General features: G+C 42.1%; 1 protein-coding gene across 2 annotated transcripts; it reads left to right on the top strand.

Annotated features, from left to right (window-relative positions):
* Positions 1-8,903: 8,903 nt before the first annotated feature.
* Positions 8,904-25,686, top strand: PRPF18 (pre-mRNA processing factor 18). Of its 2 annotated transcripts, XM_048302663.1 has the most exons (11): positions 8,904-8,994; positions 10,867-10,944; positions 11,069-11,095; positions 13,833-13,937; positions 15,180-15,293; positions 17,037-17,183; positions 18,889-18,957; positions 19,703-19,843; positions 20,307-20,378; positions 22,570-22,725; positions 25,057-25,686. In XM_048302663.1, exons 1-11 carry the CDS (start codon positions 8,929-8,931, stop codon positions 25,135-25,137), a joined length of 1,056 nt encoding a protein of 351 aa, XP_048158620.1. In that variant the 5' UTR covers positions 8,904-8,928; the 3' UTR covers positions 25,138-25,686. The 2 variants fall into 2 exon arrangements, with proteins under 2 accessions (XP_048158620.1, XP_048158621.1); XM_048302664.1 differs by lacking the exon at positions 11,069-11,095.
* Positions 25,687-27,093: the final 1,407 nt, after the last annotated feature.

Raw genomic sequence — 27,093 nt, 5'->3', positions numbered from 1 at the left:
ATTCAGAAGTAGGATGGTGTAGGACAAAGATGACTAAAGAGTCCTAGAGCTGAGGAGAATTATATGAGTGTATCAGCTTTTCATTTGGAAAAATTATACTGGAGAAAGTCTCATAAACTCAATGATATGATCTGAGGCTTAAAGTCCAATGTCAAGGAATCCATGCGAGGCCGTGTGATGTGGGAAGAGGCTGCTGACTGTCATATTGATAGCACCATGATTACCACTCATCTTGAAGCCTGATGAGGTTCCATGTGGTATTAGGAAGAAGGAGAAGGGTGAAGAGGTAAATTGGAGATCAGGAGCTGCACAGGTGACAGGTTAATAGGTGAGCTATTTTGGTTAGTTATGAGTAATGAATGGCACTGAGGATTTTATGAACTGTAGTAGTGTTTCCAGTGGTGGTTTTGTAGTCATATGACGCGTGTGGGCAGTACTCAGCTCCCAAGCTGACAGCAGGCCATGTTGTGCTGTGCTGTCTTACTACAGACCTTCCCTTTCAGCAGGCTCTCAGGCTGGCGTATCCGAGGATTGGGTCATTAGAGAGGAAGGTGTCTGGATGTCCTGAAGAATTCTGAAGTCAGGAGTACAGTTTAACTTGTTTTCCAACCCTTAAGTTTTTCCTGTACCATTTGAGTCATAGTCTTTGACATTCATGTCTGTGTCCTTATTCTCTTTTTCCTTTGGAACACAGTTTTGAAATGCCTTCTTGTCCATTCTGCTGCTTGTTAATCTTTCTCATATAAATTTTAAAGCAAAAAATTACAGGACAGACCAATGTTTTCATCTGCTTGCCAGCTCAGGGAGACCAAAACATTCCAGAACTGTTTCAACAATAAAGAATATAACTGAATCTGTGTACACAGTGTTCTTTGTGTGTGCAGTCACAAGCCCTCTGAATATTTCCATATCAGAATGCAAACCCTCTTTTGACTGTAAGGTTGGACTTCTCCCCCCTGCTGTGACTTTATGTGCAGCTTGGACTAAGGCTACAAGGAAGGGCACTATAGTCTTAGAGTCAAAGTTTGATGGTCATCCACTCTGATCCAATACTTGTGGGATAATTGGCTATTAAGGTATTAAGTCTTCCCTAGACAAACCAGTGTTTGGATTTGAATTCTGGGAGGACTGGAGAGGAGACCAAGGTGTCTAAGCAACAGATGTGGTTGAAAGATGAGGAAGAAAAGGTCTCAACAGTGCTCTTTTTTATGAAAGAGAATGTGGAAAGGAAATCTGCCCATATACATGAACATCCTCTGCTTCTCTGCAACATGGAGAAACCATGAACTGCACTAATTTTGCCCTTACAACCCAAGTGCTTCGAGGGAGCTGAGGACAATGTGAGTAGGGCTTGTTATTTTGCCTAGAAATTTGAATTTTTGTGCTATATAAAGAGTAATAGTGCTTATAAATTTTAGTCTGAATGTGTCTTTGCATCGCTACCACCTCTGCCTAAGAGATGAAGTATAAAGCCAGGCTGGTGTCCTTGGAAAGGGCACATTTGAGCTCTGGGTCATCCCAGAGTCAGCGTCAATCATGGCAGCCCAAGCACAGCAGTCAGCAGTCCCAGTTCTGATGAATGCTGCAGGCACAAATTGCAGCAAGCTCAGCTCAGGGTCCAGCAGCCCAGTGAGCCCCCTGCTAGGGAGAGTTCCAAGAGGGTCATGCTGCTGATCACACCTCCATTTTTGTATCAGTTTGCTTCAGTCACAGCAGCTGAAGGCAGACGTAAGAGTGCAACGATGCAATCGCTGGAGCTACAGATGGAAAACAAATGCAGCATCAGCTGCAGGAACAAAAGCATTTAACACCATTAGACAGCTCCTTGAAGCTGTGGGATGAACCAGGCAGCAGCCATCCTCCTCTAAGTCCTGACTGAGCCTGATGCGGGGATGTTATGCTGTGCTTCCCAGCCCAGCCTCTCGCCATTTCCAGCTTGCCACAGGGACCTGCTCTCCGTGTCTCGATTCTGCCTTGATCCTCTTCCGTTTCTCCTGCCACACATTAGTAAATGGACTTGCAGTAAAATCAATGGGAGTTTGAAAACTAAAAGTAATGTGTGCTTTGGTATGCTACTAATCCACTTATTTGGATCCTCTTACTGCTCCTCTGGGCTGCCCTGATCCTCTCTATCAGCCCACCCAGCTGCTCTGATCTGCTCTCTAAACTTCTGCCGTGGCTATATTAGCATCCCTGTCAACTCACAGGGCTGCTGCCTCGACGCCATCAATCCCCTCTCCCAATGAGAGTTTCCCTACTAAATTATAATCCCTGTAGCTCAGAATACTGATGCAAGCTAAAATAAATTCATGAAAAGTTGCTGCAGCTCCTACTAAGATGTTATATTTTCCTAAATGTTTTCCAACAGTACTTATATTTCAGACTGGAGAAATAGCTTCAGACATGTTTATAACCACCTGCCTGCTTTTCAGTTCTAAAAAATGAAATTTCATTGCAAGATACAATGGAGTTCAAAATCTACTCACACATGCACTTTTTAAAGAGAGATTATATGAATTTTAAATCTCCGTCAGGCTGGAGACTGACAACATCTGAAAATGGTGCTTTTATTCAGCAGTAAGATCCATACAGCAGCATTTTCATTAATGTGACCCCCCCTGGATTTACCTTCAGAGATGTGTAGATACTGAAGACTCCATCACCCATTCAATCCCTGACCTCTCTGCTGAGGCAGCCAGTGCACCTGCATGGGCATTTTCTCTGAGATGGACACATCCTGCAGGGATCAGACTGACAACACAGAACTGTGATCATTTAGTAATAACTTTGAGAGATTTCTTGCCTGTGTTGAATAGAAGCTAATGAACTCAGAAGTACAATACTTTATGCTCAACCATTTATCTTCTATACACATTAAAGTGGAAGAAAAATAGATGTTTTTATGTGCTTTTCTACCATCCAACAAGATCTCTTTGCCGTTTTCGGTGGTGGTGTCTGTTAATACAGCTAAAATGTCTCAAACCCAAGGGATGTTAAGCAGAGACCTTGCTTTGGGGAAAGTTGAAGAAAGAGACAATTGTATGGATCTGAAATTCAGTGCATGCAGTTTGACAACCCAGTCTGCACTTGTAGGGCTTAGTCTTGTAACTGCACCTTTCCTGGAAAGATTTTGTTGTTTGGGTATGTGTAGTGCAGACTGATGCTGGGAGTAAGGATGTTCAATGCTTCACATCATTTGCCCTGCACTGCTGGAGGGCTAGAAAGGACAGCTACAAAAATACCAACAACAGCAAAAAACCGAAACAACAAAAAAAGGCAGCATGATCATTTTCCTGCAAGATGTGTTGGGTTCTTTAACAGCCACAAACGGCGACTGCTGTCAAAAAAGTGCAGTCTCCCTAGTGACATCTTGGGACCAATTCATTAGGGACTCTGATGACATAGTGCCATAAGCTGAGCTACGAATACTGTTCCTGAAACAACAGCGTTTTCCTCAGATATCTCACATATCAGCCAGTTTGGCAATAATTAGCTGTTCTTAAATGCAAAGCTTTTAGAAGCAACAATGAGTTTTTACACCACCTCAGTTTTACAGATAATGAAGCTGCTGGGATAGGAAAGACTCATGCGTCCTATAGACAACCTAAACAGTGCTCATAAATATTCCTTTGTCAAAACCAGAAATAATTAGCAGTCAAACAATTATTTCAAGCATGTTTCTAAGAGCCACACTACCCTTACTGACCAGTAACATCCATATGCATGTCACTACTTTCCTAACTATTTTAACAGTGCATTACAGAGGTGTGTCCTGGCAGACAGGAGTTGCAGGGGTTGACTTGCCATGAGAACTAATCAAGTGATGCTTCAAAAAGCAAAACAAACCAAATTCAAATGCCACCTTCATGATACACAAGTGTCATACTCTTTGGAAGACTTACATTTGTTAGAAATGTGGGAACCTTTTTTCTGCTCTTTCTGCCCCCATGAGCTTTCCTTGTCTTTGCCAGTGGGATTTGGACACCTGTAGTGGAGTGCTATCCCCAGTTTCTTCCTCAATCATCCCTCTAGCTGAGTGTTTCTCGATTGTGACCTCCTGGAGACTGTGTGCTGTTTGGAAAGGTGAATAAGAAAGTGAAAGCCCAGTATGAGCAGCTTAAATTGACTAAATGGAGGGGATGGGCCCATCCCCAATGTCAGAATTGTAGGGAAGTGCAGTTTGCAATCCTTAGCAGAAATACTAACATGTCTGATAGAACACCTGCAGGTGCTCTGTGGATGTGACAAGCTGGAGGTACCTGTAAACAAAGTAAATTTGGGGGCAAAGAATGGGGAATTGGGTGGGTTAATCCCTCCCAAAAAGTTAAGGACTGCTTTAATAAAAAAAGAAAAGACTGAGACTGGGTGTGGAGCTCCCTTTGCAAGAAGCAGACATACTTAGTCATGGTGTAAAGGCAATTTTATCCACTGTCCTTTTTGGTATAGTGTTTTGAAGATGAATAAAAGGAACCATGTACTTATCTGAAAAGGGTTTCCAAGAGTCATCTGTGCCCTTGTTACTTGAAATGAGTTCTGCAATCTTGGTCAGCTGCAAGGCATCAGTTCTGCCTCCTGTGTGCAAGTGAAAGCATATGCTGGCTGAACTGGGGGTTTCCCCTGTTTTAATATCAAATAGATAAGTGAAACTGGATGTCCATAAAGATACAACCTGTAAACAAATAAATGTAAACTGAATACATCCACTGAAAGCAGTCAAAATTATTCTGATCCATTTTACCACTTTGGCAAATAGATGACATCTGGGTTATTTGAGTGAAACTGGGTTATTTGAGCTGCCTTCAATAATCTGTCTGTAGGTTGACAGTCGGCTTGCAGCAGATAAAGCTGAGCAATCACTTAACCAGCAAGAAATTGGAATGAAACACCTCATGTATGTTTTAAGCTTGTATTTCTATTGCTTACAAGGCTGTTATGAATGTTCCAAGATTTTGAATAACTTCTAGATTTCCCTTTCCAGTCTTGATTTCATATTTAATGTTGTGAAGGAAATTATTTCAAAGTAGCTTTGCGGTTAACTCTGTGGGGTTGTTCCAGAGGTCTGTGGAAACCTGGATCTAGGGAAAACATGGGTAACACTATTGCTTCCAGACCCAAGCTCAGTTGCTGGGGGCTCTCAAGACTCTGCAAGTGGTTTTGGGAGAGCTTAAAAGCCTGGCTACTGCCCTGACAGCAAATGTATTTATTAATCACATGAGAGACAGAAATGCAGAGCCATAGTGGTACCAAGCCAGCAGGATTGCCCTGAAAAGCAAAACAGGAGCAGTAGAAAACAAATAGTCAAGCTTTGGATTTATAGCAATGATCTAACTGACTCTAATGAGTAGACTAATGCCATATATGATAAACTGATGATTTGAAATACAGCTTGGAAAAGCACACATTTCACCATGTTAAAAATATCTTACGCAGTGACATCATCTAATGGATCATTGCATGGATGAGGGACTGGCACAGGGAAGGAACTGTCTGCTTTCACAACACAGTTAAACAGTTTCCGCACTCTGAGGGCTGCTCAGAACAATAGTGACTTGGAGAAATCCTTTTGCAGTGTGGAGGAACAGTTTCCATTGTGTGGAACAACTTGAACAAGGATGAGAGCTCATACTGTGTGCTTTCATGTGCACTGTGAGTTTGTGTGGGAAGCAGAGCTCCAGATATCCACCCTAGAGCCAAGGAGCACGTGTGAATGGAGGAAGTCAGAGGATGAGAGATCCATAACGAATCAGGCAGGGACCATAATGAATTGTCAGCATACAGATAGCCTTGGGAACATGTTCTGAGGAACAGAAGAGCTTTGAACAGTGTCCAGCTGAGACGTGACCCAACCATCTCAACAATCCATGTCCCTTGGAAATGCTGCCCTGACCTCGAGGCAAAGAGGAGCCAAACAGTTTTGCCATGCTGGAGATCAGACAGGAAGCAAGACTGGATCTCTTCATGAGGTGTCAGTGAAAGAAAAAATATACCACCTCTTCTTACACATTAGAAGGTTTTGTAATCGCCTCAAAAAGAGAAATCTCAAATGGATGGATGACACCAAAGATTTTTTTCTCCCTTTCTTTCTTCGGAAAGGTATTGGTGAATGTCCTCAGAAAAACAGAGGCAACATAACCACGTTTACATGCATACAGTAACTCTTCTGGGAGATTTCCACTTCTTGTCCATAGGACAAGACAACTGTCTTAATCACAGAGGGGATTTACATTACAAGATGCTTGAGGAGGCAAGAGAGCACAGAATCAGGACTACTGGAAAAAGAGCAACTGTGGAAAGTTGAGTCATCTGTAGTGAACTTTTAGGCACCTTTTAGAGGTACAGCGTTACTTTCCAACCTTGCCAAAGTTGCTTCACCAACATAAACTAGTCAGCCTCTTCCTTGTCCCTTTTACCCCTCCCTGACACCTTTTTTGTTTTGTTTTTTACAGACTGAGAGATCTTTGGTCTAAGAGTCACCTGACAGTAACTGCATCTTTCTCATGAATACTGTGTGTGAGTTGGCTTTCCTCCTTCCTTTTGTACTGTCTCTAACTGAAATATAATGTCTGTCACAGTTTAATCCCAGATGGTGCACAGGTACTCTCTCACTCTCCCCCAGCCACAGAGGGATGTGGGAGAGAATTGGAAGAGTGAAAGTGAGAAGACTTGTGGATTGAGAGAAAGACTGTTCAATGGGACGACAAAGGAAGAAAACAATAATAATAACAACGATGACAACAACAACAACATAATACACAAAACAAGTGATGCACAATGTGATTGCTCACTACCTGCTGAGCGATGTCCAGACAGTTCCCGAGCAGCAGCCCCCAACCAACTTTCCCCCCAGTTTATATACTGAGTGCGATGCCATACAGTACGGAATATCCTTCTGGCCATCTGGGGTCAGCTGTCCTGGCCATCTTGTGTCACCCAGTCTCATTGCTGGCCGGATGCGAGAAGCTGAAAAGTCCTTGACTTAGTATAAACTCTGCTTAGCAACAACTAAAACATCAGTGTGTTATCACTTATTCTCATACTTGATCCAAACCACAGAACTACACCAGGTACTAGGAAGAAAATTAACTGTATCCCTGCTAAAACCAGGCCAATGTCAGACTGGAGCAGGAAATGAAGCAAGGTCTAAGGTTGTGTGTACTCTAGAGTAAATTGAGGGGGCAGCTGGCACTCTGACATAAGCATCTGGATTCATTTACTATAAAGTCCACTACAGAGTATTCCTACGCCTCCTAACTTATGCCCTTACCCAAATGTGGGCACATTCCCCCAGGATTCATACAGAGACATTCTTGGATTCTATCACCATCAGATCTGATATAATTTCCTTTTAGAGAACTATGAAAAGTGTAGGAGGACTGTTCCTGCTTCCTCATTGCAAAGTGATTGCATTCAAGCCTGAGGTAAAGCAGAGCATGACTTCTAAATCCAGAACCCTCCAGCCTGGGGTTAAAGAACCCCTGTAAACCAATGTGCCATTTTCTGCAAGGAAGAGCCATGGCACACAGCTCACGTTATCTAAAGTGGGTGCAAAGCCAGTTGTCATTACAGCTCTCCAAAATAGCTACTGGAGCAATGGAGCTTACAACACAGAAAGGCAAGGAAGAAATCTGTGAGGACCTAAAGGTGAAAAAAAATCTGGGAGGACCTAGGGAGGGAGAAGTTGCTGTCTGCATAGCAAGTGGCAACAGGAGACAGAGGTGCTGCCACCAGCCAGGCTGCTCCTAAACAAAACAGAGGAGCTAAAGGTACAGTGACTTCCACCCTTCAGTATTCCGTGGCATTCACTTCCAACAAGGTATAAATAGCCCTGATCAACTTAAGCCTAGTGAGAACTGGCTGTTCTTACTCATTCTTCAAAGCATTTTCTGGACCATTTGGACTTTACAAGCCACAGGGTGGAAATAACTGGAGAAAATCGAGTAAACAAGCAAAACAAGAGATTTCTTGATGTTACCACCTGTGTCACAAATACTGAGTGCCTGATGACGAAAGTGTTTAGCTCTGGGATGTGCACACTAAGGAGCTCAGTCTCTACCAGCTACCTCAGTCCTCTAGGCCTGAAGAGATACCAGACATCACAGGCATCCCACCCTCCTACATGGCATTTGCACCCTGTGTGGCCGGGCAGTAACCAGCCTCATTGAATCATTTAGGTTTGAAAAGGCCTCTAAAATCATCAAATCCAATCATTAACCCTGCCAAGTCCACCAATAACCATGTCCCCACGTCCCACACCTACACACCTTTCAAATACCTCCCAGGATGGTGACTCCACCACTTTCCTGAGCAGCCTGTCCCAGTGCTTGACAACCCTTTCAAGGAAGAAATTTTACCTAATACCTGAGGCCATGATTTACCTGATATTAGCTGTCATCTGCAACCAAGGCCCATTGCATGAGGCACTGTACAAACACACAGTCAGAGAGACTTTTCCCCAAAGAATTTTCAAGCTAAACAGAGAAGACAGCTGAATAAATTACACGCAGACTCTCTTTAAAGAATCTGTCAGTAACACCCCTTTGTAAAGCCAGCTGTACTAAAACAGGGAAAGACCCCTGTAAATGTCACATTCCACCTCTTTTGCTACATTCCTTGATAGAAAGCATCTATATTTTGTCTCTATCTCATAATTACTGTCATTATACTGTCTGTGTATCACTTTAAATAATCTGCTTCCAACAACAGTATGATATTACGTGGATATTGAAGCAACTTTTCCTCAAATCCAATCTAAACGTCTGCTTGCACAACTTGAGGCCATCTCCTCTCGTCCTGTCCATTTGTCGCTTGGGACTGACAGACACCCCCCCCATCCCGCCGCTCCTCCCACCCACCAGGGGGCGCCCTGCGGCGGCGTGGCCTCCCCGGAAGTGACGGTGTTGTTTTCCTGCGGCACTTCCCGAGGCCGCCATGGACATCCTGAAGCGGGAGATCAGCAGGAAGCGCCAGCAGCTGGAGGAGAAGGAGCTCCTGGGGGTGAGGGCGGCCGGCATGGAGACCAGGAGCCGCCTGGGGTGTGGGCCCGTGGGAGGGCGGCGGAGCTGAGGCGGGAGCGGCCTGGGAGGGGCCGGGGAAGGGGGCGCGGAGCGGCCCAGGGCCGGGTTTCCCAAACACGGGATGAGCCAGGATGGGCTCGGTAGAGCCAGGAGGAGTTTGGGGGCGCGGATGCAGCCTGGCTTCAGCCTCGTTGTGTCCCGTGGCCTTTTGGCGGTGGTTTAGTTTGTTTCGGGCACCGAGAGATGAGAAAAGTCAGTGCGATCTTTGGTGAACAGAGTATGGTTTCTGTCCTCCTCACAGCCGCGTTCTGTCCATACCCGGGTAGGGTCTGAGCGGTGCGGATGTGCCTAAAAACCCCATATATCCGGGTAGGATCTGAGCGGTGTGTGTGTACACCTAAAAACCCCATACCCGGGTAGGGTCTGAGCGGTGTGTGTGTGCCTAAAACCCCATATATGGGTAGGGTCTGAGCGGTGTGTGTGTACCTAAAAACCCCATACCTGGGTAGGGTCTGAGCGGTGTGTGTGTGCCTAAAAACCCCATACCTGGGTAGGGTCTGAGTGGTGTGTGTGTGCCTAAAAACCCCATATCCGGGTAGGGTCTGAGCGGTGTGTGTGTACACCTAAAAACCCCATACCCGGGTAGGGTCTGAGCGGTGTGTGTGTGCCTAAAAACCCCATATATGGGTAGGGTCTGAGCGGTGTGTGTGTGCCTAAAAACCCCATATATGGGTAGGGTCTGAGTGGTGTGTGTGTACACCTATAAACCCCATATATGGGTAGGGTCTGAGCGGTGTGTGTGTACCTAAAAACCCCATACCTGGGTAGGGTCTGAGCGGTGTGTGTGTACACCTAAAAACCCCATACCTGGGTAGGGTCTGAGCGGTGTGTGTGTACCTAAAAACCCCATACCTGGGTAGGGTCTGAGTGGTGTGTGTGTGTACCTAAAAACCCCATACCTGGGTAGGGTCTGAGCGGTGTGTGTGTACCTAAAAACCCCATACCTGGGTAGGGTCTGAGCGGTGTGTGTGTGTACCTAAAAACCCCATATATGGGTAGGGTCTGAGTGGTGTGTGTGTGTCCCTAAAAACCCCATATATGGGTAGGGTCTGAGCGGTGTGTGTGTGCCTAAAACCCCATATATGGGTAGGGTCTGAGCGGTGTGTGTGTACCTAAAAACCCCATATATGGGTAGGGTCTGAGCGGTCTGTGTGTGCCTAAGAACCCCCACAGTACAGCAGAGCCCCTTTCAGGTGTGTCTGATTTTGAGTTTTGGTGTCAGAGGCTGAGGTAGGGAGCTGCCATTGGAGGCTGTTGTTGGGCAAAGCGTGAAGGAAGAAGTTGTAGTTTGTACTAATCAAGGAGAATGCTGTGGGGTGGCCACATTTTCCAGCTGTTGTGTGTCTGAAATGTCTTTTCAGGCACATTTCTACAATGGTGCTCCAAGCAAGCTTATAAAATATACTGTACAAAGGTGATTTCTCCCACCTCCTTGGTTTAATGTCAAATGATGTGTTTTGTATGGTTTATCTAAACAACCTGGGCCTGGTTGTGCGCATCTGAAGTGGAGCTTTACACCAATGATCACCAAGGCCTTACATGACAAAAAACTTGTGTTTTCTGGAGTGCTGGCAAGCACACTGTACTTTTAATTTTGCTTATACATCTATCCTGCAAAATAACTCTATATTGCTGATTTCAGAGGTGTTTCTAACTAGTTCCCTTTCTGTGGCAGTGTAGCCATCTCTGGGACAGGATGTAGCTGAATTCACCAAGCCAAGTAAGAATGTTTGAGCCATTTTTGCCCAACTGTGCAAAACTGTGAACTGGTAACAGCTCTCCTCTCTTTTAGGGAAATAAGAAGTATTTCAAACGCAGTGAGTTAGCTAAAAAGGAAGAGGAGGCCTACTTCCAGAGATGTGGCTACAAGGTATGGAAATGGTTCTTCCAGGACTTGGTGTGTTTATTTTGAAGTCTGCATTTTTTATCAACAGTATCAATGTTGTTAATGATAATTGTTGTTCTTTGTTCAATCTGTTAATGTTATACATTAGCCTGTAAATGAGAAGCCACCTGGAGAGGTATGACTTTCCAAAACCATTTTCAATGCAGGAAAAGATATGCATGACGTACATCTACTTAAGTTTATGTTATGGTTTGGCTTTTATTTCTTTTTTTTTTTTTTGGTTTGTTTTTTATTTGTGGAAAGCATGAAGTGGCTTGGGATCAAAGCTTGTCTTCCTTTCTTTTTAAATTGTGCTGTTAGGCATGAACACTGGATCTGATATAGCCACCTTCCTCCCCTTATTGAGATAAATGGATACATTTGGATAATTTTATCCAATTGTCATTGTCAGAGTGTCCAAAAGAAATCAGTGTGGTGTGGGTGTGCATCAAAAACATCTGCCAACTCTCATAAATTTGTGTTTGGGTTTTGGCCATTAACCACCCAGAACTGAAGCTGTGCAACAACAGCATTTATGTTCTTGTTGGCAAAATATTAGAAACACTTGGTAACCTCGGGTGCCTTTTGCAACAAATGGGTGATCTGGAAGGCTTTATCTGCCTTGTAACGGTGTCAGGGCAAGAGTTTACTGAAATGGAAAGAATGTTGTTGTCTTTTACAAGTGTGTGTGCCTGCCTGCCTGACAGGGTGTCTGGGAGGGGGGATGCATTCCCTGGGGAAGACAGTTTCATAATCCTGTTTGCTGTTAGAGGGCACAAATAGGAGCTTTGTTTTCAAGTGACCTTTACCCAATTAGTGACTTATTCTGAAACCTTGATCTGTTTGTGAATATTTGAACATCAATGCCAAAATGATTCTCGGAATGCGCAGCATAAAGTCATGGGAAAGTTCTGTGAATCCAGTCACTTCCAAGTGGAAATGGCTGCCTGATGCCTTTTGAGCATTAGCTTGAATTTTTCAGAACCTGATGTGTTTAAAGTGGTGTGACCTGTGCCGCTGCAGCGCCAGTTTTGGTGTGAAATGTAACCCTGCAAATGGTTTTAAAATAAGTTACTTTGTTAAATTTAGTATCTTTTTAGAGCCTCCCACATTTATGCATTTGTTCTTTACTCTGTTAATGAGCCATGGAACACAGACTGATTTCTTTTTGAATTCAGGTGCCTTTTTACTTTGCTTAGACTTAATAAGTTGGAATAATTTCACTTGCTTGAAGAAAGCACTGAAACAAAAATAACTGTGGTAAAGATACTGCTTATGACTTGGAGTCCAGCTGACAGAGTGGATCAAATCTTTTCTCCCAGTGCTGCTGTCTCTTTATGATTTCAAGAATGTTTGTAAGTTAAAATTTGTATATACTTTCTGCCACGGGAGTATATTTTTTAAAAAAAATTTTACACGATTTTTCCGTATTTTCTGTCCCCTGTCAATTCTTCCTTCCCTGCATTGATGAAGTTTTATTTTCCCCCTCCCTTGATAAACATTGATTTAATTGTCTTTCCCTTGTTCATTCCAAACACCTGTGGTTGTAGGATTGATTTTTTTCTGTGTTTGCTAATACAGCATTGAATGTAGATTTGTGGCTGAATCTTACAGCTGGAGTCCCAGGGGTGGATCCTTCCAGGCACATGGAGTCACACTGACACCTAAGTGCAAGGCTGGCACTGTGGCCTGAAAGAATTAAAAAGCCTCTTCAGAAAAAAAAAAAAATTCTGTCCAGTACCGTCCTCAAACTGGTCAACCCAGAACCAGGCTGCCCATGCACAGGGAATGCTGCAGGGTGCTCTAGGATTAATTGGATTGTTTCCCTTTTAGTAAGTACAGAAAGGAAATAAATTCTAATAAGAAATCTGAGAAAAACCAAGATATGAGTGAACACTGGAGATATTTCCTTATTATAGGAATATTACCACCAGCAATCTGCTCCTGCTGTCAGAAGTGTTGAATTTGAGCTTATACAGGGAACTGTAGTTACATGGCTGCTGTCTCAAAGTTACTTTGATCAAAGAGTTGTTTTGCATTATTAAAATACTGAATAATGAAGAAGGAATGCTCTGTTTGATTCAGGGACCTTCTTTTAGACTAAGAGAAGTTATTAATGGTATCCCATTCCTATGAGGAGCTGTGTCTTTTTTGGCTTTTTTTTTTTTACCTGCAAGAAGCTGGCAAGGTTTTAAAGAGGTGCATTACCTAAAAAAAGATTAGAGAGGTGCATTACATCTCAAGACCCAACAGAAACTGTGGATCGCTGCTAATCGTTTGCAGCTCGCTGAAGCTGAAGGTAATAAACACTGTAACTGACACTGACACTGGAAGAAGCTGCTCCACTCTCACCCTGCCCTGGGGTTTTCCTTCCTGTTCTTGCGTCTGTGCATGTGCTGGTCCTGGGAATCTGGATGAGGAGGTGAAGCCGGGTGGGAATAGTACCAGTATTTGTGTTTCTCAGATTATTTTCTCTTTGAATCATTTCCCCCTTCTGGTTCATCACACAGCGATGTAAATGGTGTTGCATGGGTAGGGAGGATGGAACAGGGGCAGGAATCAACAGGCAGAGGGTGGATTTGCTGTTTTTGGCATCTGCCTGCTAAAGTGACAGCCAAACTTCAGCAATTGTCCTTTCTGTTTGCTGGAGAGACTGCTTCCTGCAACCTACAGAAGTGTTAATTAATTACTGATACTGTCAAGAACTTCTATTGTTCTGTGAGGTTCAATTATGGACCATAAAACTATGAAACTAAAGGTTTATATTGTCGTACTAAAGTCTGTGTTCCAGAGTTCTGTATCTTCCCATCATTTCTCATCAACATGTGGGTTTGTTTCCTTTGCATGTGAGTAACTCTGTTTGTTGAATGTAGGTACAGCAGGAGGAAGAGGAGGAGAAACCACTGACTACGTCAAATCCAGTGCTGGAACTTGAACTGGCAGAGGAAAAGTTACCAATGACTCTTTCCAGGCAGGAGGTAAAATCAATCACCATAAACAGACTCCTTGAGTTTACAGCAAATGTACCTGAAATTTCTTGTTAGAGCTGTTTTCATCCAGTGAACTGTACTTTTAATGGCAGTTTTATTAAATAATAAGCTTCTATTTTTGCAGTCAGCAATTAATGATCATCTTTGCTTATCAGGGGTCTGTTGTCTAATTGAATGCATGGGAAGTACAGATGGTTAAAGCCTCTCTGTTACAGGGATTTACACAGATGTTGTGTAACATTTTACAGCTCTTTCAGAGTGGTACCCTGAGTATCAGCATTATCCTTGGATAGTACTGAAGATGGCATGCTTTTTCCAAGATTTTTTTCCCCCTGAGCTTCTTTTCTTTGTAACTCATTGGTCTGAACACAAATTTAGAAACTAAGTTTTGGAAGTTCACCTTAGCCTCTAGAAGAAACAGTCCTAAAGCCAGAGCAGCTTGGATGTTCTTTGCCTTTTCTAAGGATAAAAATGCCTATGTGGGTTTAAGTTCACAAACAGATCCACACCCCAGAGCAGAAGCAGGAAGTTCAGAAGTACAGAATACACTCTAATCTTGGGAATACTGAAATTCACAGCTGAGGTCACCCAAGCATGTCACACGTCCCCTTAATTTGACAGGATATTCAGTTTTTTACAAGACTTGTAATGGGGGATGTTGATTTTGTGTTTGGTTTGAGGTTTGAATCAAGTTGAAGGAGGCTTTTTCACTTGTGTTATATCTACTTTTAAAGTAACTATCCCATTAGATTATGGGACTCCATATTTCCCAAATGCTTAATGGTGGGGATTTTCAGCAGATCATCTTTAGTTGTGCTGGGACAACCTGCAGCCCAGTTAGTATTTTTATTGCCAAGACAAATAAGTGAGGGAAATAATTGTCAAGTTCCTTTGTGATTTTGAAAATGGTTTTTAAGCTCTGCCAGAGGGATGATTTTTGTGTATTTGTTTAAACAAGTCAGAGCAGGAAGAAGTTCAGCTGTATCAAACAGCCTGGGATTTTATGCAAAATTTGGGTTGGTAATATTTGGAATGACCTTTCACTGAAATACCATGGGAACTTTATATTTAGATTGTAAAGTGTCTGGAACATTTTTCTACTGCTTAAAATATCGCCATTTCCTCTCCAGTCCAGCTCAGCTTGTTATTCCAAGCAAAGTAAATAAATCTGTCATTCTGGATTTTATTTTGCTTCCTTTATGCATCAGGGAGTGCTTTGATTCTTTTCAGGTTATCAGGAGGTTACGAGAGAGGGGTGAGCCCATCAGGCTGTTTGGAGAAACAGATTATGATGCATTTCAACGTCTGAGGAAGATAGAAATTCTTGCACCTGAAGTGAACAAGGTAAGACTGGCTCTTAGTTAGTTATTTGTGGTGGGATAATCAATGAGTAACCCTATAAAAGTTACCGAAAATCATTTTCAGTAACTGTTAATTTTCAGGAGGAAGCGGTAATAGACAGCAAAGAGAATATGTGCTCGTTTCATTTATTTGCTGAGAAACTATGTTAAATATCAGAGTTTTGTGCACAGTTACGTTAGAGAGCTCAGCCTTAGAAACATTCCAGGCCCTTGTCAGTTGGAAAAGGGACCTTCAGGTGGCACTAATACCTCAGCTTGTGCTGCCCCTGCTTTTTAATGAGCAGAGAACAGTCCTTTACTGTTAAAATAACCCTGTGTTTGTGATTTTGTGCATCCCTGAGAAGGCAGAGGTAAGTAAGAGCAGGACTGCATACTGTCTCTATGGGATATAAATGATTTTTCAAATCCTTGGATTCCAGAGCTATAACTTGTTATAGAAATGTCATTTTCCCCCCTTCCCTTTAAAGTAGCCATCAACTCAAAAACTGACTTGAAGATACAACTAATTTATTCCTTTTGTCTTAAGAAATTATCTGTTAAGTGAGGAGATGCAGTTGGGGCTTGTTCTGCATTTACTGTTAACCAAATCTACAACCTTACTAACAGAGTGACAATTTGCATTTTCTTCCCTAATTTGTGGCAAACTGAATTGTTTTAATGTCTTTCCTGGGGCTGCCCATAAAACGAAAGCCTTTTCCTCTCCAAGTCTTTAAAATAAAGATAAGCAGATCTAGAAATAAAAGCTCTGCTAATGAAAGCTTTCCCTCCAGCGACATCGATCACAGGAGCAGGATTAGGAAATAGAGAGCCCATAAATAGGGTTGTACTGGATTTTTCTTAAATGCTTCAGTCACTCCTGTTGCTGTCTAGGGATTCTTCTTGTTGCTTAGTCAACCAGCCTTGTGGTTCAGGCATTTTTAGAGTAACTAAATGATTAATAGAAATGCTTCAGACAGCCAAGTATGATGATAGAAGAGGGGAAGTAACTGTGCATATCCATTCCCTGTGGAGTGGCTGAATTTATCAGAGAGTAAGAAATGTCATACTCCTTTATAGAGCTTTATATTTTATGTATCAAGACAAGAAGGCAAATCCTTCAACTGTGACTAAGGCGAGTTTTATGTTCTGTTTGAAAGTACCTTTTAACTTTATATATATGGTTTTAAACTGATTCTGGTTTTTTTAATCATCTCTTCTAAAGCTGAGGGTTTTAAACAGTGAATCTATATAGAACATTTTGCTATGTTTAAATAATTTGTATTAAAGGGAAACAACATAATTGTTTTATGTCTAGCACTGAAGGAGTGTTACCTTATTTACAGCTTTTTTCAGGGCAAATGTGGAGGTTTGATGATGATGGTTATGGTCTGGTTTTTGTTTGTTTTGGGGTGATTTAGTGCACTGCTTGGAGAAAATTACTTGAAGAAAGTCCTAGAGGCTGATTCCACCCTCCAGGCTTTCTTTGGTGAAAATACTGTAAAAAGTCTTTTTCATAGGTATGAACACTGCAGAAGTTCATGCACCTGCTTTTTGTTAAGTGCTGAAGCAGAAACTGTTCTTGGAGTTCAGTTAAATTCAAACAACAAGGCTAAACCCTTATGCATGCTCTAGAGAATTTGCGCCTTCAACAGAAGTTGGATGCTCACAGTGACAGTACTGTACTGCTTCTATTTACCTGAGGGTTTTTTTGTAAATCAGACTTTTTTTTTTTTTTTCTGTTTTTTAGGGTCTGAGAAATGACCTGAAGGCTGCTTTGGATAAGATTGATCAGCAGTATCTGAATGAAATTGTAGGCGGCCAAGAAGCAGGAGATGATGACTCCCAGAATGACCTGAAAGTCCATGAGGAGAATACTACTATTGAAGAACTAGAAGTATGGGATAGGTCATAACTAAGGGATGTTAGATCTAGTATGTTGCTGTGAGAAAGCTTCAGAATTGTTCAGACAAAATTACCTCCTTTTCAACAGCTGACTTAGGCATTCTGAAGTATTCTTCAAGAAAAAATTTAGGTTTCTAAACCTGGAGTTGCACTGTAGGTGCCTACAAAAGACAAGTGAAAACTTAAGTGGTCTTTGTTTACAACACCTCATCCCAAAGGGGACAGGTGTTGCCTGCAGAGATACAGTTAAGATTCATTCTCCAGGGGTTTCATAAGTAGAGAAATTAATTGCAATACATTACCTGATCATAAATTTCAAAGCCTTTCCAATGAATATTTGAGAGGGTAATAAGGCCAGTACCAATTAATTTTCCCTATACAAGAAAGAAAGACTCTGAAAAACAGACACAGAGAAAGAATGTTTGATGTGAAAACATCTAGGACAGAAAAAAAAAGAGCATCAGAACTAGGCAGACTGCAGGAAATATAAGAAGTGCAGAGATAATGTGTCCCAGAAACTTGAGTGCAAATGGCTACTCTGTTCTGAAAGAATCCTGTGGTGTTTGTGTGAGTGAATGGAGAGTGAGTGCCAGGAAATGCATTCAGCACCTGGTATTTCAGGATAGTGTTTTGAAAAGCACATTAACTTGAGCTGAAGACTTTTACCCTTAATCTTCAAAACGCTTTGTAGGAGTTAATCTTCATAACGTCCTTCCAAAAGTATGTTTAAGAAATAATACGATTTATAACTGAAAGCTGAAGTGAATACATTATTATTAAGAAATAGTCTGGGTTTTTTTGTTATGGTGCCAGGGGTTCTGGTTTAAAGTAACTGCAGTACCAGAATAGATAGCAGCAGTTGTAATGGAGCTGCATTTTATTGATCTGTTAGCTCTCAAAATAACCCCTTTTTGTGGTAGTAGGGCAGGCTTGGTTTGAGCCATGCAAAAGTCTTTTTCTAAAAAGTTTGAAAACACTGTGTCTTAATTTTATGCTGCTTTAACAGCATTGCCTTGAGCGTAAAGGCTTACATTGAATTTGGCTCCAAATCTAGAAGATTTTTTGAAATAAAACTCACTTTGGAAATGTGAGGGCAATGGAAATAGATTATAAATCCAACTATACCTACTGGAAAATGTTTATAAAACTTGCTGTTAGTATTTACAGTTTTGAGGTTTTGGCAGGAAGCTGGAGTATTGGAGCATATAGCTGGGTTTTTTTAGTGGTCTTTTGCTTGGTTTTGAGTTTTTGTTTTAGATTTGTTCCCTCAAATTCACAGTTGCAATTAAATGGTAAAAAGCCCCAGTACATCAGAGAATTGAAATAGCATAACAAAATAATTAGGTTAATTGATGGCTTTGGGGATCTCAAAAAATGCAGTGCACCCACAGTTCCCCTTAATACAGTGCTGTCAGACAGCTGCTAATCATGCCAATAATTTAGTAGTTAATGACTGAAGAACTACTGTTGCATCGACTTTTCAGAAATAATCATATTGGCATTGTGATGTAAATGTTCTTAATAGATTAATGAATTTCAGTAGCATTTGTAGCTGTTTCATTCTGTTTCATGACTAGTGTTTGGGATTTCTGGTGGAATTTATTGCAGTTCATGGTGTAGTGAACCATGCTCTGCTGTCGTGGTGCTGTCAAACTAGACAAAGTAAAAATAATGGCCCTTTCTTCCCCCTGTTCCAGGCTTTGGGAGAATCCTTAGGACGGGGTGATGATCACTATGATATGGACATCATAACAAAGTTCTTGAAGGTAACAGACTCTAATTATTCTGTAGCTGTGTCATATTATTACTGCCATGCAGATATATTTCAGGAATAAAAGAGTGGGTTTCAGCTGCTTGAGAGGAAAAACTCACGTTATGTGTAAGATATGGGTTTTTTGAAATGCTTGGCACTCTACAGCCTTTGTTAGTCACAACAGTGGCTTGTGCCAGATCTGGGAAGGAGCTCTTGGGAGAGCAGCGTTCTTCAAAATCTGGTCCTGCTTTTCCAGACAAAATAAATACAGTTTTGATTTTTGTGTGGTATTTGAGGCAGTTGTCAGTAGTTGCCTCTGTGTAGTACTGTGGCATCAAAACCTTCAGAGGAGTTTCCTTGGAACAGTCCAAGCTGAATTGGAATGTCACCTGATACTGTTAGTGAAATTAGAGAGTTTTAAAGGAAGTCCACAGGTTCAAGTGGATGGCAGAAATTGTTTCCTTGTTTCCTGGCAAGAAACCTGTGTTGCCTCTCAGCCAAGTCAGCCGGTGCCTGTATAACTGTTGTGGTGATCAAAGTCACAGCAAGAGTTGAAGCTTTAATTTGTGTGTGTACATTTAAGACAAGAGGGTTGTTTCTGTCCCTCCTTTCCTATCTTTCTGAAAGAGGTTTTACCTTCTTAACTCAGATTTCACCAAAAAACTCATTTTGCCTTGGTGACTTAACCTGTGTTCTGCCTGATGTGCCGAGGAAGTCACTAGATGGCACCATGACACAGATGTGCTTGTTCCCTGCAGTTCCTCCTGGGAGTTTGGGCCAAGGAGTTGAATGCCAGAGAGGACTACGTGAAACGCGGCGTGCAGGGGAAGCTGAACAGCGCCACTCAGAAACAGACAGAGTCCTACCTGAGGCCTCTCTTCAGAAAGCTCCGCAAAAGGGTAAATCACCTTTAAATGCTGCTTCAACTTTTGCTTTCCGAGTACCTAGCATTAGTGCCCTTTCTAGGGCAGTGTGAGCCGCACTGAAGGAGAGGGGATAATGCGTTGGTCACAGTTTCTGTATCTAGAGCTCCTGATGCCCACTTCTGACTTTATCTCGATCAGTGAAATCTGTCCACCCACGAGTTTTCCAGCTGTTGTTTAAAGCAGCACCTGCTCACTGGGTTGAAAACATGACAGAGAATTGAGGTTGCATTTTGCACTTTGCCATCAGCTGCCAGGTGTAACCACTTAACCTCTCCTGCTTCAGATCCTTCATATGAATAATGAACATGGTTTCCTTTGTGTAAGTCCTCAAGCAAGGGTAGTTGCTAAACCTTGTGTAAATGCTGAGTAAGATGATTTTCCTGAGCTGCTGTCCTGAAGTAAATGTGTGGTTCTTTTTTTTTCCTCTCTGATGTAGACACTTCCTGCAGACATCAAAGAATCGATAACAGATATTATTAAGTTCATGTTGCAAAGAGAATACGTTAAGGTATGTTTGCACTCTTCCATCATGTTCACGCTGTCTTCTTGTAAAAGATTGAGTTTATTGCTTCAGCATTCCCATTTTTTTCTAATTTTGAAAATGCATAGCTGGAAATACAACATCTATCCCAACAAAATGAAAAATGGCTGTGAAATGTTAGGTTCCAAGTAGTGTTTGATCCACAGCCTGACAGAAGATTTTCTGAGATTCGTGAAATTGCAGAGCTTTGCAAACATGAAGAAAATTTTTCTCAGAGATGCGTATATGAAGTTGCAGAGCATTCCTCTAGGGGAAACCTGATATTCTAAGGTTAAATGAAGGTAATGAATAAATAGCAATCGGGTGTTGATGATTAATTAATTAGGAATTAATTGAGGCAAACTGAGTTACTGAATATGAAGCTGAATATGAGTTACTGTCCCTTTCTTTGTCTACACTCGCATTAGATGGCCTGGTAAGGTTGAGGTAAGTTAATAGGAAGATTTTTTGGACAAAGTCTGTTCACTGGAGGAGGCAGAAGTACTTTGGGACACAAGATCAAAGGCAATGTTAGGTTTTATTTGTAGCTGCCTTCAGAAGTGGAACTCAAATACCAATAGCATTTGCTGAAGCAGCTTGTGTGTGCAGAGGAAACTGAGCTGTCTTTTGCCTTTAAGTTTCTAGTATTTCTTACTATTCTTGTGAGGATTTGGCGTAATTTGTCAAGTAAGCAAGGAAACCTGCTTTTGATACAGAAAAAAACTTTATACGGCGTAAGGCAAATTTAATCCAAATCATTTGGAAGTAGAACTGAACATGTGGGATGTATGATAGTGAGGTTTTATTTGGAGGCATTTCTTTTCTCTTGGTTGTCATCTTTATGTGGAAATTCCCTTTCCAAGACCTTCTCAAACTAATGAGCATGCAGGAATGTGGTGTATCTCTGGGTTAATCAGCAGTGCTTCTCTCTCCTGGAGGTGCTTGGCTTTAAGTAAACTTCACAGAGATATTTGGATGACTTGAATACACCTTTGGATGTTTTGGTGTTTCTTTTTTTTTTTTTTTTAAATTAGGCTGATGAGTCTTGTGCTTTTACAGATACTCACATCCTTTTCAATTTTGCTTTCTAAGAGACTTGTCTCTTTTTGCCTGCTGCTTGCTTTGTGCAGCCTCGTGAATACTGTCAGCCACAAATTCTTTCTGCTTTGTTAGTTGAAAAGCTTAAAAGGTTTTAATTTTGAAATCAACGTGTTGACAGCAGGCAAATGCCAGAATGCAAGTTGTCCACTCAGCCCTAATTAACCCTGTTGTGACAGTCCTGCAAGGGTCTTTAATTGCATGTGCACATACTGTTTCATCACAAAAGTATATTTAAGTCAGCAAGTAGGTATTTGACTAAGACTGTTCAGAATCTGCCTCATGTAGGTGATGACTAAGTCCTGTCCCCTGTTCAGATTTAGCTCTGTCTGCAACCCCCTGCCTCGTTCATTATTTACCTCCCAGTTTGTTCAGTGCCAGCTGGAAAGAATCTGCACCCACTGGTCATGATTGCTACTTCTTATTGTCTAGTTTCTGAATAGGAGGTGATAAATGAACTCTTTATCAGTGAGTTTTGTAGCTGCTCTCTAATAGAGAAGGAATGTCCTGTGCCACATCCTTCAGTTTTTTTCTGTAATTGCATCTATCACTTGCTGGTTCTCAGTTGTTATGCTGGTTTTTTTTTAAGCTCTCTACTCCTTTTCCTTTCTCCCTTTCTTTCTATTAATTTTCCCTTCGAGTTTTATCCCTGTGTTTCCCCAGGAATGTTGTCTGTTACAGCTTTAAAACAGGCGCTGTGCTCTTGATGGGGAAACTCCTGATTGGTTTACTGCTGGTGCTGCTCTGGCCATATAAATATGGTTACAAATGTAACCTAGTTGTAACCTATTTAACTAGAGATGGCTGAGTCAAAAATAATCTGAGTATACCTTAGTTTTAATCAAGGTAAAACCAGACTGCCTTATCCAGTGCCTTTTTTTTTCCATAATGGAAAATCCAGAGTCCTTGCTTCCCTCGGAGTTCAGTGTGGGAAGGTGTGTTGTGCAGTTGGTTAATACCATGTCATGACACCAGATCAGAGAGACTGGAACGGGTGTTTTACTGCACCTGGCAGTGCAAAAATGCTCTGCTCTGTGCAGTGTTGTTCCTGTGGTGCTCAGTGATGCCCTTCCTCCTCCAGGCAAATGATGCCTACCTGCAGATGGCCATTGGGAACGCTCCCTGGCCCATCGGCGTCACCATGGTCGGCATCCACGCGCGGACGGGCCGTGAGAAGATTTTCTCCAAGCACGTGGCCCACGTGCTCAACGATGAAACTCAAAGGAAATACATACAGGTAATGTCAGCTTTGGAAATTCAACATGTCTGCTTTTCTTGGGGGGTCTTTGAGAAACATCTGTGTCAGGTGATGCGGTAAAAGGTCCTAGAAATGGACAGGTTTAGTTTGGGTCAAGCATAACGTCCAGTTAATAGGTAGGTCATGCTGGACCTGAAGGCTCTTCAGTGCTGGGCCAGGAACAGTCTGATGGGTTTTTCTGAACTGCTGTGATCCTGCATGAGCACCAAAGCAGCTGTGAAGACAGGCTTGATTCTCCGGAGGTCCCTCACTGCTTAACTTGTGGTTTAAACATCATGCACAGAATTTAATACTGTAAAATGCAGTCCTTCTGACTATTTCTGCAACTAGATAAATGCATTCATAAATAAGTTCAGCAATCTGGCTCAAAATTCCAGGTTTAGTTCCTCCTATGTATCTTCACACTCATATGGACTTCTGGTTGTAGAATTAGTAGCAGTGCTGTTTTTCTACTCTGACTTTTAACACAGCGGGTGGACAGGTCTGAGGAAACAAGCCTTCTCTCTTTGTATTGTTAAATGTATTTGGCTCTTGCCAGTTGCAGTTTCATTTAGATAAAAACCTTCTGGATTGACTCTGAAGCCTCCAGAGCAGCATCATGGAGCTCAGAGCTCCTGGTAGGGGAGGTTTACATAAATGTCTTCCTTCTGCAGCAGCAGGACTCCTGTTGCTTTTCAGCTTCTGCAGATGTCTGGAAGGAAATTGCTTGCAAAATGCAACTTCCCTTTCTGCTTTGAGTCTGTATTTGGGCTGCAAGTATAGCCTTTGGTTTCTCTTCAACTCTAGTTTTTAATAGCATAACCTGAAAAAATATCATTGTGAAGTCAGAGGGAGCTCCAGACACTTACAGAGACAACAAATTAAATTTGACCAATTATTTTGTAAGGTGAAAATTGGCATGTGGATTATGCATCTTCAGAGACAGGCTCCAGTTATGCTTGCAAGTATTTAATGTATGAAGTAGCTTTAAACTAAATCGTGTTGTTGTGGTCTGTGTTAATCTGCATAATCATAATAGTGAATAATTCATAGAATCACAGAACGGTTTGGATTGAAAGAGACCTTAAAAGACCATCAAGTGCAACTGCCCTGGCAGGGGAACCTTCCACTAGACCAGGCTGCTCAATAATTGGCCTTCTCTGTCCATTTGCCACACCTGGAGCTGAAAGATCTCTCCTCTGGAGTGTTGCTTGGTCTTTCTTAACATAACATGCCTTGTGGAAGATGTGTGTGAACTCCTCAGTTTGTCCCTTCTCTGCTTTTGGGGCTACATCTGTTGGCCTAGGAAATCCTTGAGTTCATCTTCCCACTGTGAATTTCGTATCTCTGCTTCTGAATTACAAAACTCACTGAAGCACCAAGACGAAGTTGGCTTCAAACATGTATGTTTTCTGTGTTGGTTTTAAATATTGGGTCTTGTTTAACGAGTCTGGCTCCAACTGGAGCATGGGATATTTATTACCTGTACCCAGTGGCTACATGAAGCTAATTTGTTCCTGATTACAGCACCCTGGAGTGGTAACATCCCAAACAAGGAGTCATTATGGTGCTGGGACAGACTTTCCATGCTTGCTTGCGTTGGAAAGGCCAAAGCATTATCCTTCTGAATCATTTTTCCCTGAGTGAGGAGCTGCCTTCCGTGAGGATAGTCTCATGAAAGGGACATGACTCTGCCATCCTGGAGTACAGTGTCACTGCTAAAGTACACTTCCACCACAGGCTTTCTTCTGTTAGACTTTTCTGTGTGACTTGGAAGAAAATAATCACAGGGTTCCTGTCATGTTGGTTTTTGGCAATTGATGCCTTGAAAGAACTGACAAGTCCACATTTTGCCTTTCTCCTTGACCACTTCAGTTTGCCTCTGTGGTGTCCTGTGTGGTACCACAGTTGTCTTCCTGAGAAGTGTTTGGTTCTTGCCTTAGCTGTGCAGCTTGTTTTGGTGTCAGAAATTGCTTTTTGCTCTTCAGAATTATTTTTAATATTCAGCTTTCTTGTAAATATCTTTAATTATGGTATCATTTGTTCCCTTGGTGATAAAGAGGGATTAAAGAATTGCTGTGATCCTTCTCTGTGAATCTTATCAGTTGGGACTGAAGCTGTAGCCTTTTTGATTATGCCACGAACTCCTCTAATATTGAAGGGAACCTGAAACTTTGAACAGAATAACAGCCAAAATAAAAATCCCAACCCCAAAATAGCAGCCTTTTCTTTTTAATTCTTCTTGTTAAGCTTAAGAATACTGTAGGTTATTAAGTTTGTTTAACAGCTGCAGCCTTATTACAGAATTGTCCTTGTTTTGTTAATTCCTAGGGGCTGAAGAGGCTCATGACCATTTGCCAGAAGCACTTCCCAACAGACCCATCCAAGTGTGTGGAGTACAACGCTCTGTGAGGCTCTGTGGGGGCCGGGTGTGACTCACATTTCGGTCTCCAAGACCCAGAGAGGATGGAAGAGGCAGAGCTTGAGCCTGAACACCAACAGGAACTTGGGGTGGGCTTTGCAAAAAAACCAGAAAGCAGGAGATTTTCTACAGCTTCCTTTTTACAAGCCCCATTTATTTAGATTTATTTTTAAATCTCTGCTTTTTGCTGAACACATCCAATGTACAGCAGAGGGATGGGTTTCGAAGAGGTTAAGACCAAGACAATGACCAAGGGACAATGCACATGACCACTGCTTTTATTTCAGTTTGTTATTCAGGGAACTGTGCTGATTGAACTGTTTCCCATATTTTAGAGCTCTAGGTGAGTCTCAGCCCTGCAAGGAGCATATGTGGAGCTTTTTTTGGCTGTTTTTGCATTGGAGACTGACGTGGGGAGATGATTAGAGGGAAGCAGTTGAATCTGAATCTTGGTTATTTCTGTAAATATAAAGACTTTATTGGCTAATCTTTCATGTGGTATTTATCAGGAATAAAAAAAAGGGTTTATGTATTTCTCAGCCTCAGTGCAGAGAGTTTTTGATCTTGAATGCATCTGATTTGGCTTTTTTTTTTTCTTTTTTGTAACAGCATTTTTAATATAAACCTTCTGGGCTTGGGGGAAGTAATCTTATGGCTCTTGAGGCTTTCAAATTCCATTTTTATACATCTGGAGAAAATTTTCAGTCTGCTGGGCATTGCAGAGAACATAATTAGGACCTCCCATGACCATGAACAGTATTTCTAGCAGCCACAAATCTTTACCATTGTGCCTCCTGACTGGGAATGGTGAAGAAACTCCTAGGAAGGATGATGTCTAATTCTGCATAAGTGAAATATTGAAACTTTGATAGTTTTGAGCAGAACCACTTCCTGAAGAAATGTGTCGTTATTCCAGAGAATGGGTTTGTTTGTATCCTCACCTCAACTGGCAGCATGGAGCAGGAACTGGTGCCCTCTTCCCAAGGACTGACCTGTCTGCCGTGGGTATTCCCAGTGTCCCATGGCACAGGGGGACGATGCTGGGGGATGTTAGCTGGCACAAAGTTTGGTGGAGTATCTTGAGGAAATTCAGGTTTTTCTGGAGACTCTTAGATTCTGAAGTGCCTCTTTGGACACAGGAGATTTTCAGTCTGGAGTGTTTGACCCCAGAGAAAATGTTGAGAGCTTAGAGTTTAGAAATAATAAAATTAGGCTGATGAGACCTCACTGGCTCTTGGGGAGGGGCCTTTGGGGAGGAGATGGGGATTTGTGGGGAGAAGCTGGGCAGATACCAAGAGCATGGAAGAATTTCATTAGCAGTGGTTTCTGATGATTTTCTTTGCAGTGCCCTGTATAGATACTCTTTGGAGGCATTATTACAACAGGAAACATTTGTAACACCGCAACTTTATCCCTCTCCCCACCCAGACGGTTTCCTGAACTGTTTCTAAATCGTCATCTTGACCTTAGTTTTGAACTCTGTAAATAATTGAGGGACAATATTGTCCCTTGTTCAGAAGAGCTGTAATTTCCCTGGAAGCTGCAGCAAGTGAGTAGCCAGGGGATGGTTTAAGGAGTGTTGTATCGTCTGCTTTAGTGGGAAGCAGATTCCTTAGGAGATATGTAATAGTGCTAGATGGATTTTTCCTTCCTGCCTTAGAGCTAATTATTGAGGAGAATTTTAATGGTACCCTGAGTGCAGGTTTGAGTGGGGATGCACCTCCTGTAGGGATGTGAATTTGAGGTTGGAATGTCTTAGTCTGCTCAGGTTTTAAAGAATGTAATTTAAGCAATGTGCCTCCTTGCTGACAGTCCCTGAAATACAGCCGCCTTGCTTGAATGAATCCCATGACGGAAAAACTTTATCCCCTTGCAATCCATGGAATGGTGCTGGATGGGGAACCAAGGAGCTGGGAACTACTTTCTCAGGGCACATCAGTGTAAGA

This window comes from Corvus hawaiiensis, chromosome 4 (genome assembly GCF_020740725.1).
Source record: "Corvus hawaiiensis isolate bCorHaw1 chromosome 4, bCorHaw1.pri.cur, whole genome shotgun sequence".
NCBI lineage: Eukaryota > Metazoa > Chordata > Aves > Passeriformes > Corvidae > Corvus > Corvus hawaiiensis.
This window is presented reverse-complemented; position numbering and strand designations above follow the sequence as displayed.

What these genes read in the sequence shown, in the direction of transcription:
- PRPF18 (XM_048302663.1), top strand. Translation starts at nt 8,929, where the DNA reads ATGGACATCCTGAAGCGGGAGATCAGCAGGAAGCGCCAGCAGCTGGAG. An exon ending in TTGCACCTGAAGTGAACAAG is followed by an intron (nt 15,294 to 17,036) that starts GTAAGACTGGCT and finishes TCTGTTTTTTAG; the next exon opens with GGTCTGAGAAATGACCTGAA. An exon ending in CTCAAAGGAAATACATACAG is followed by an intron (nt 22,726 to 25,056) that starts GTAATGTCAGCT and finishes GTTAATTCCTAG; the next exon opens with GGGCTGAAGAGGCTCATGAC.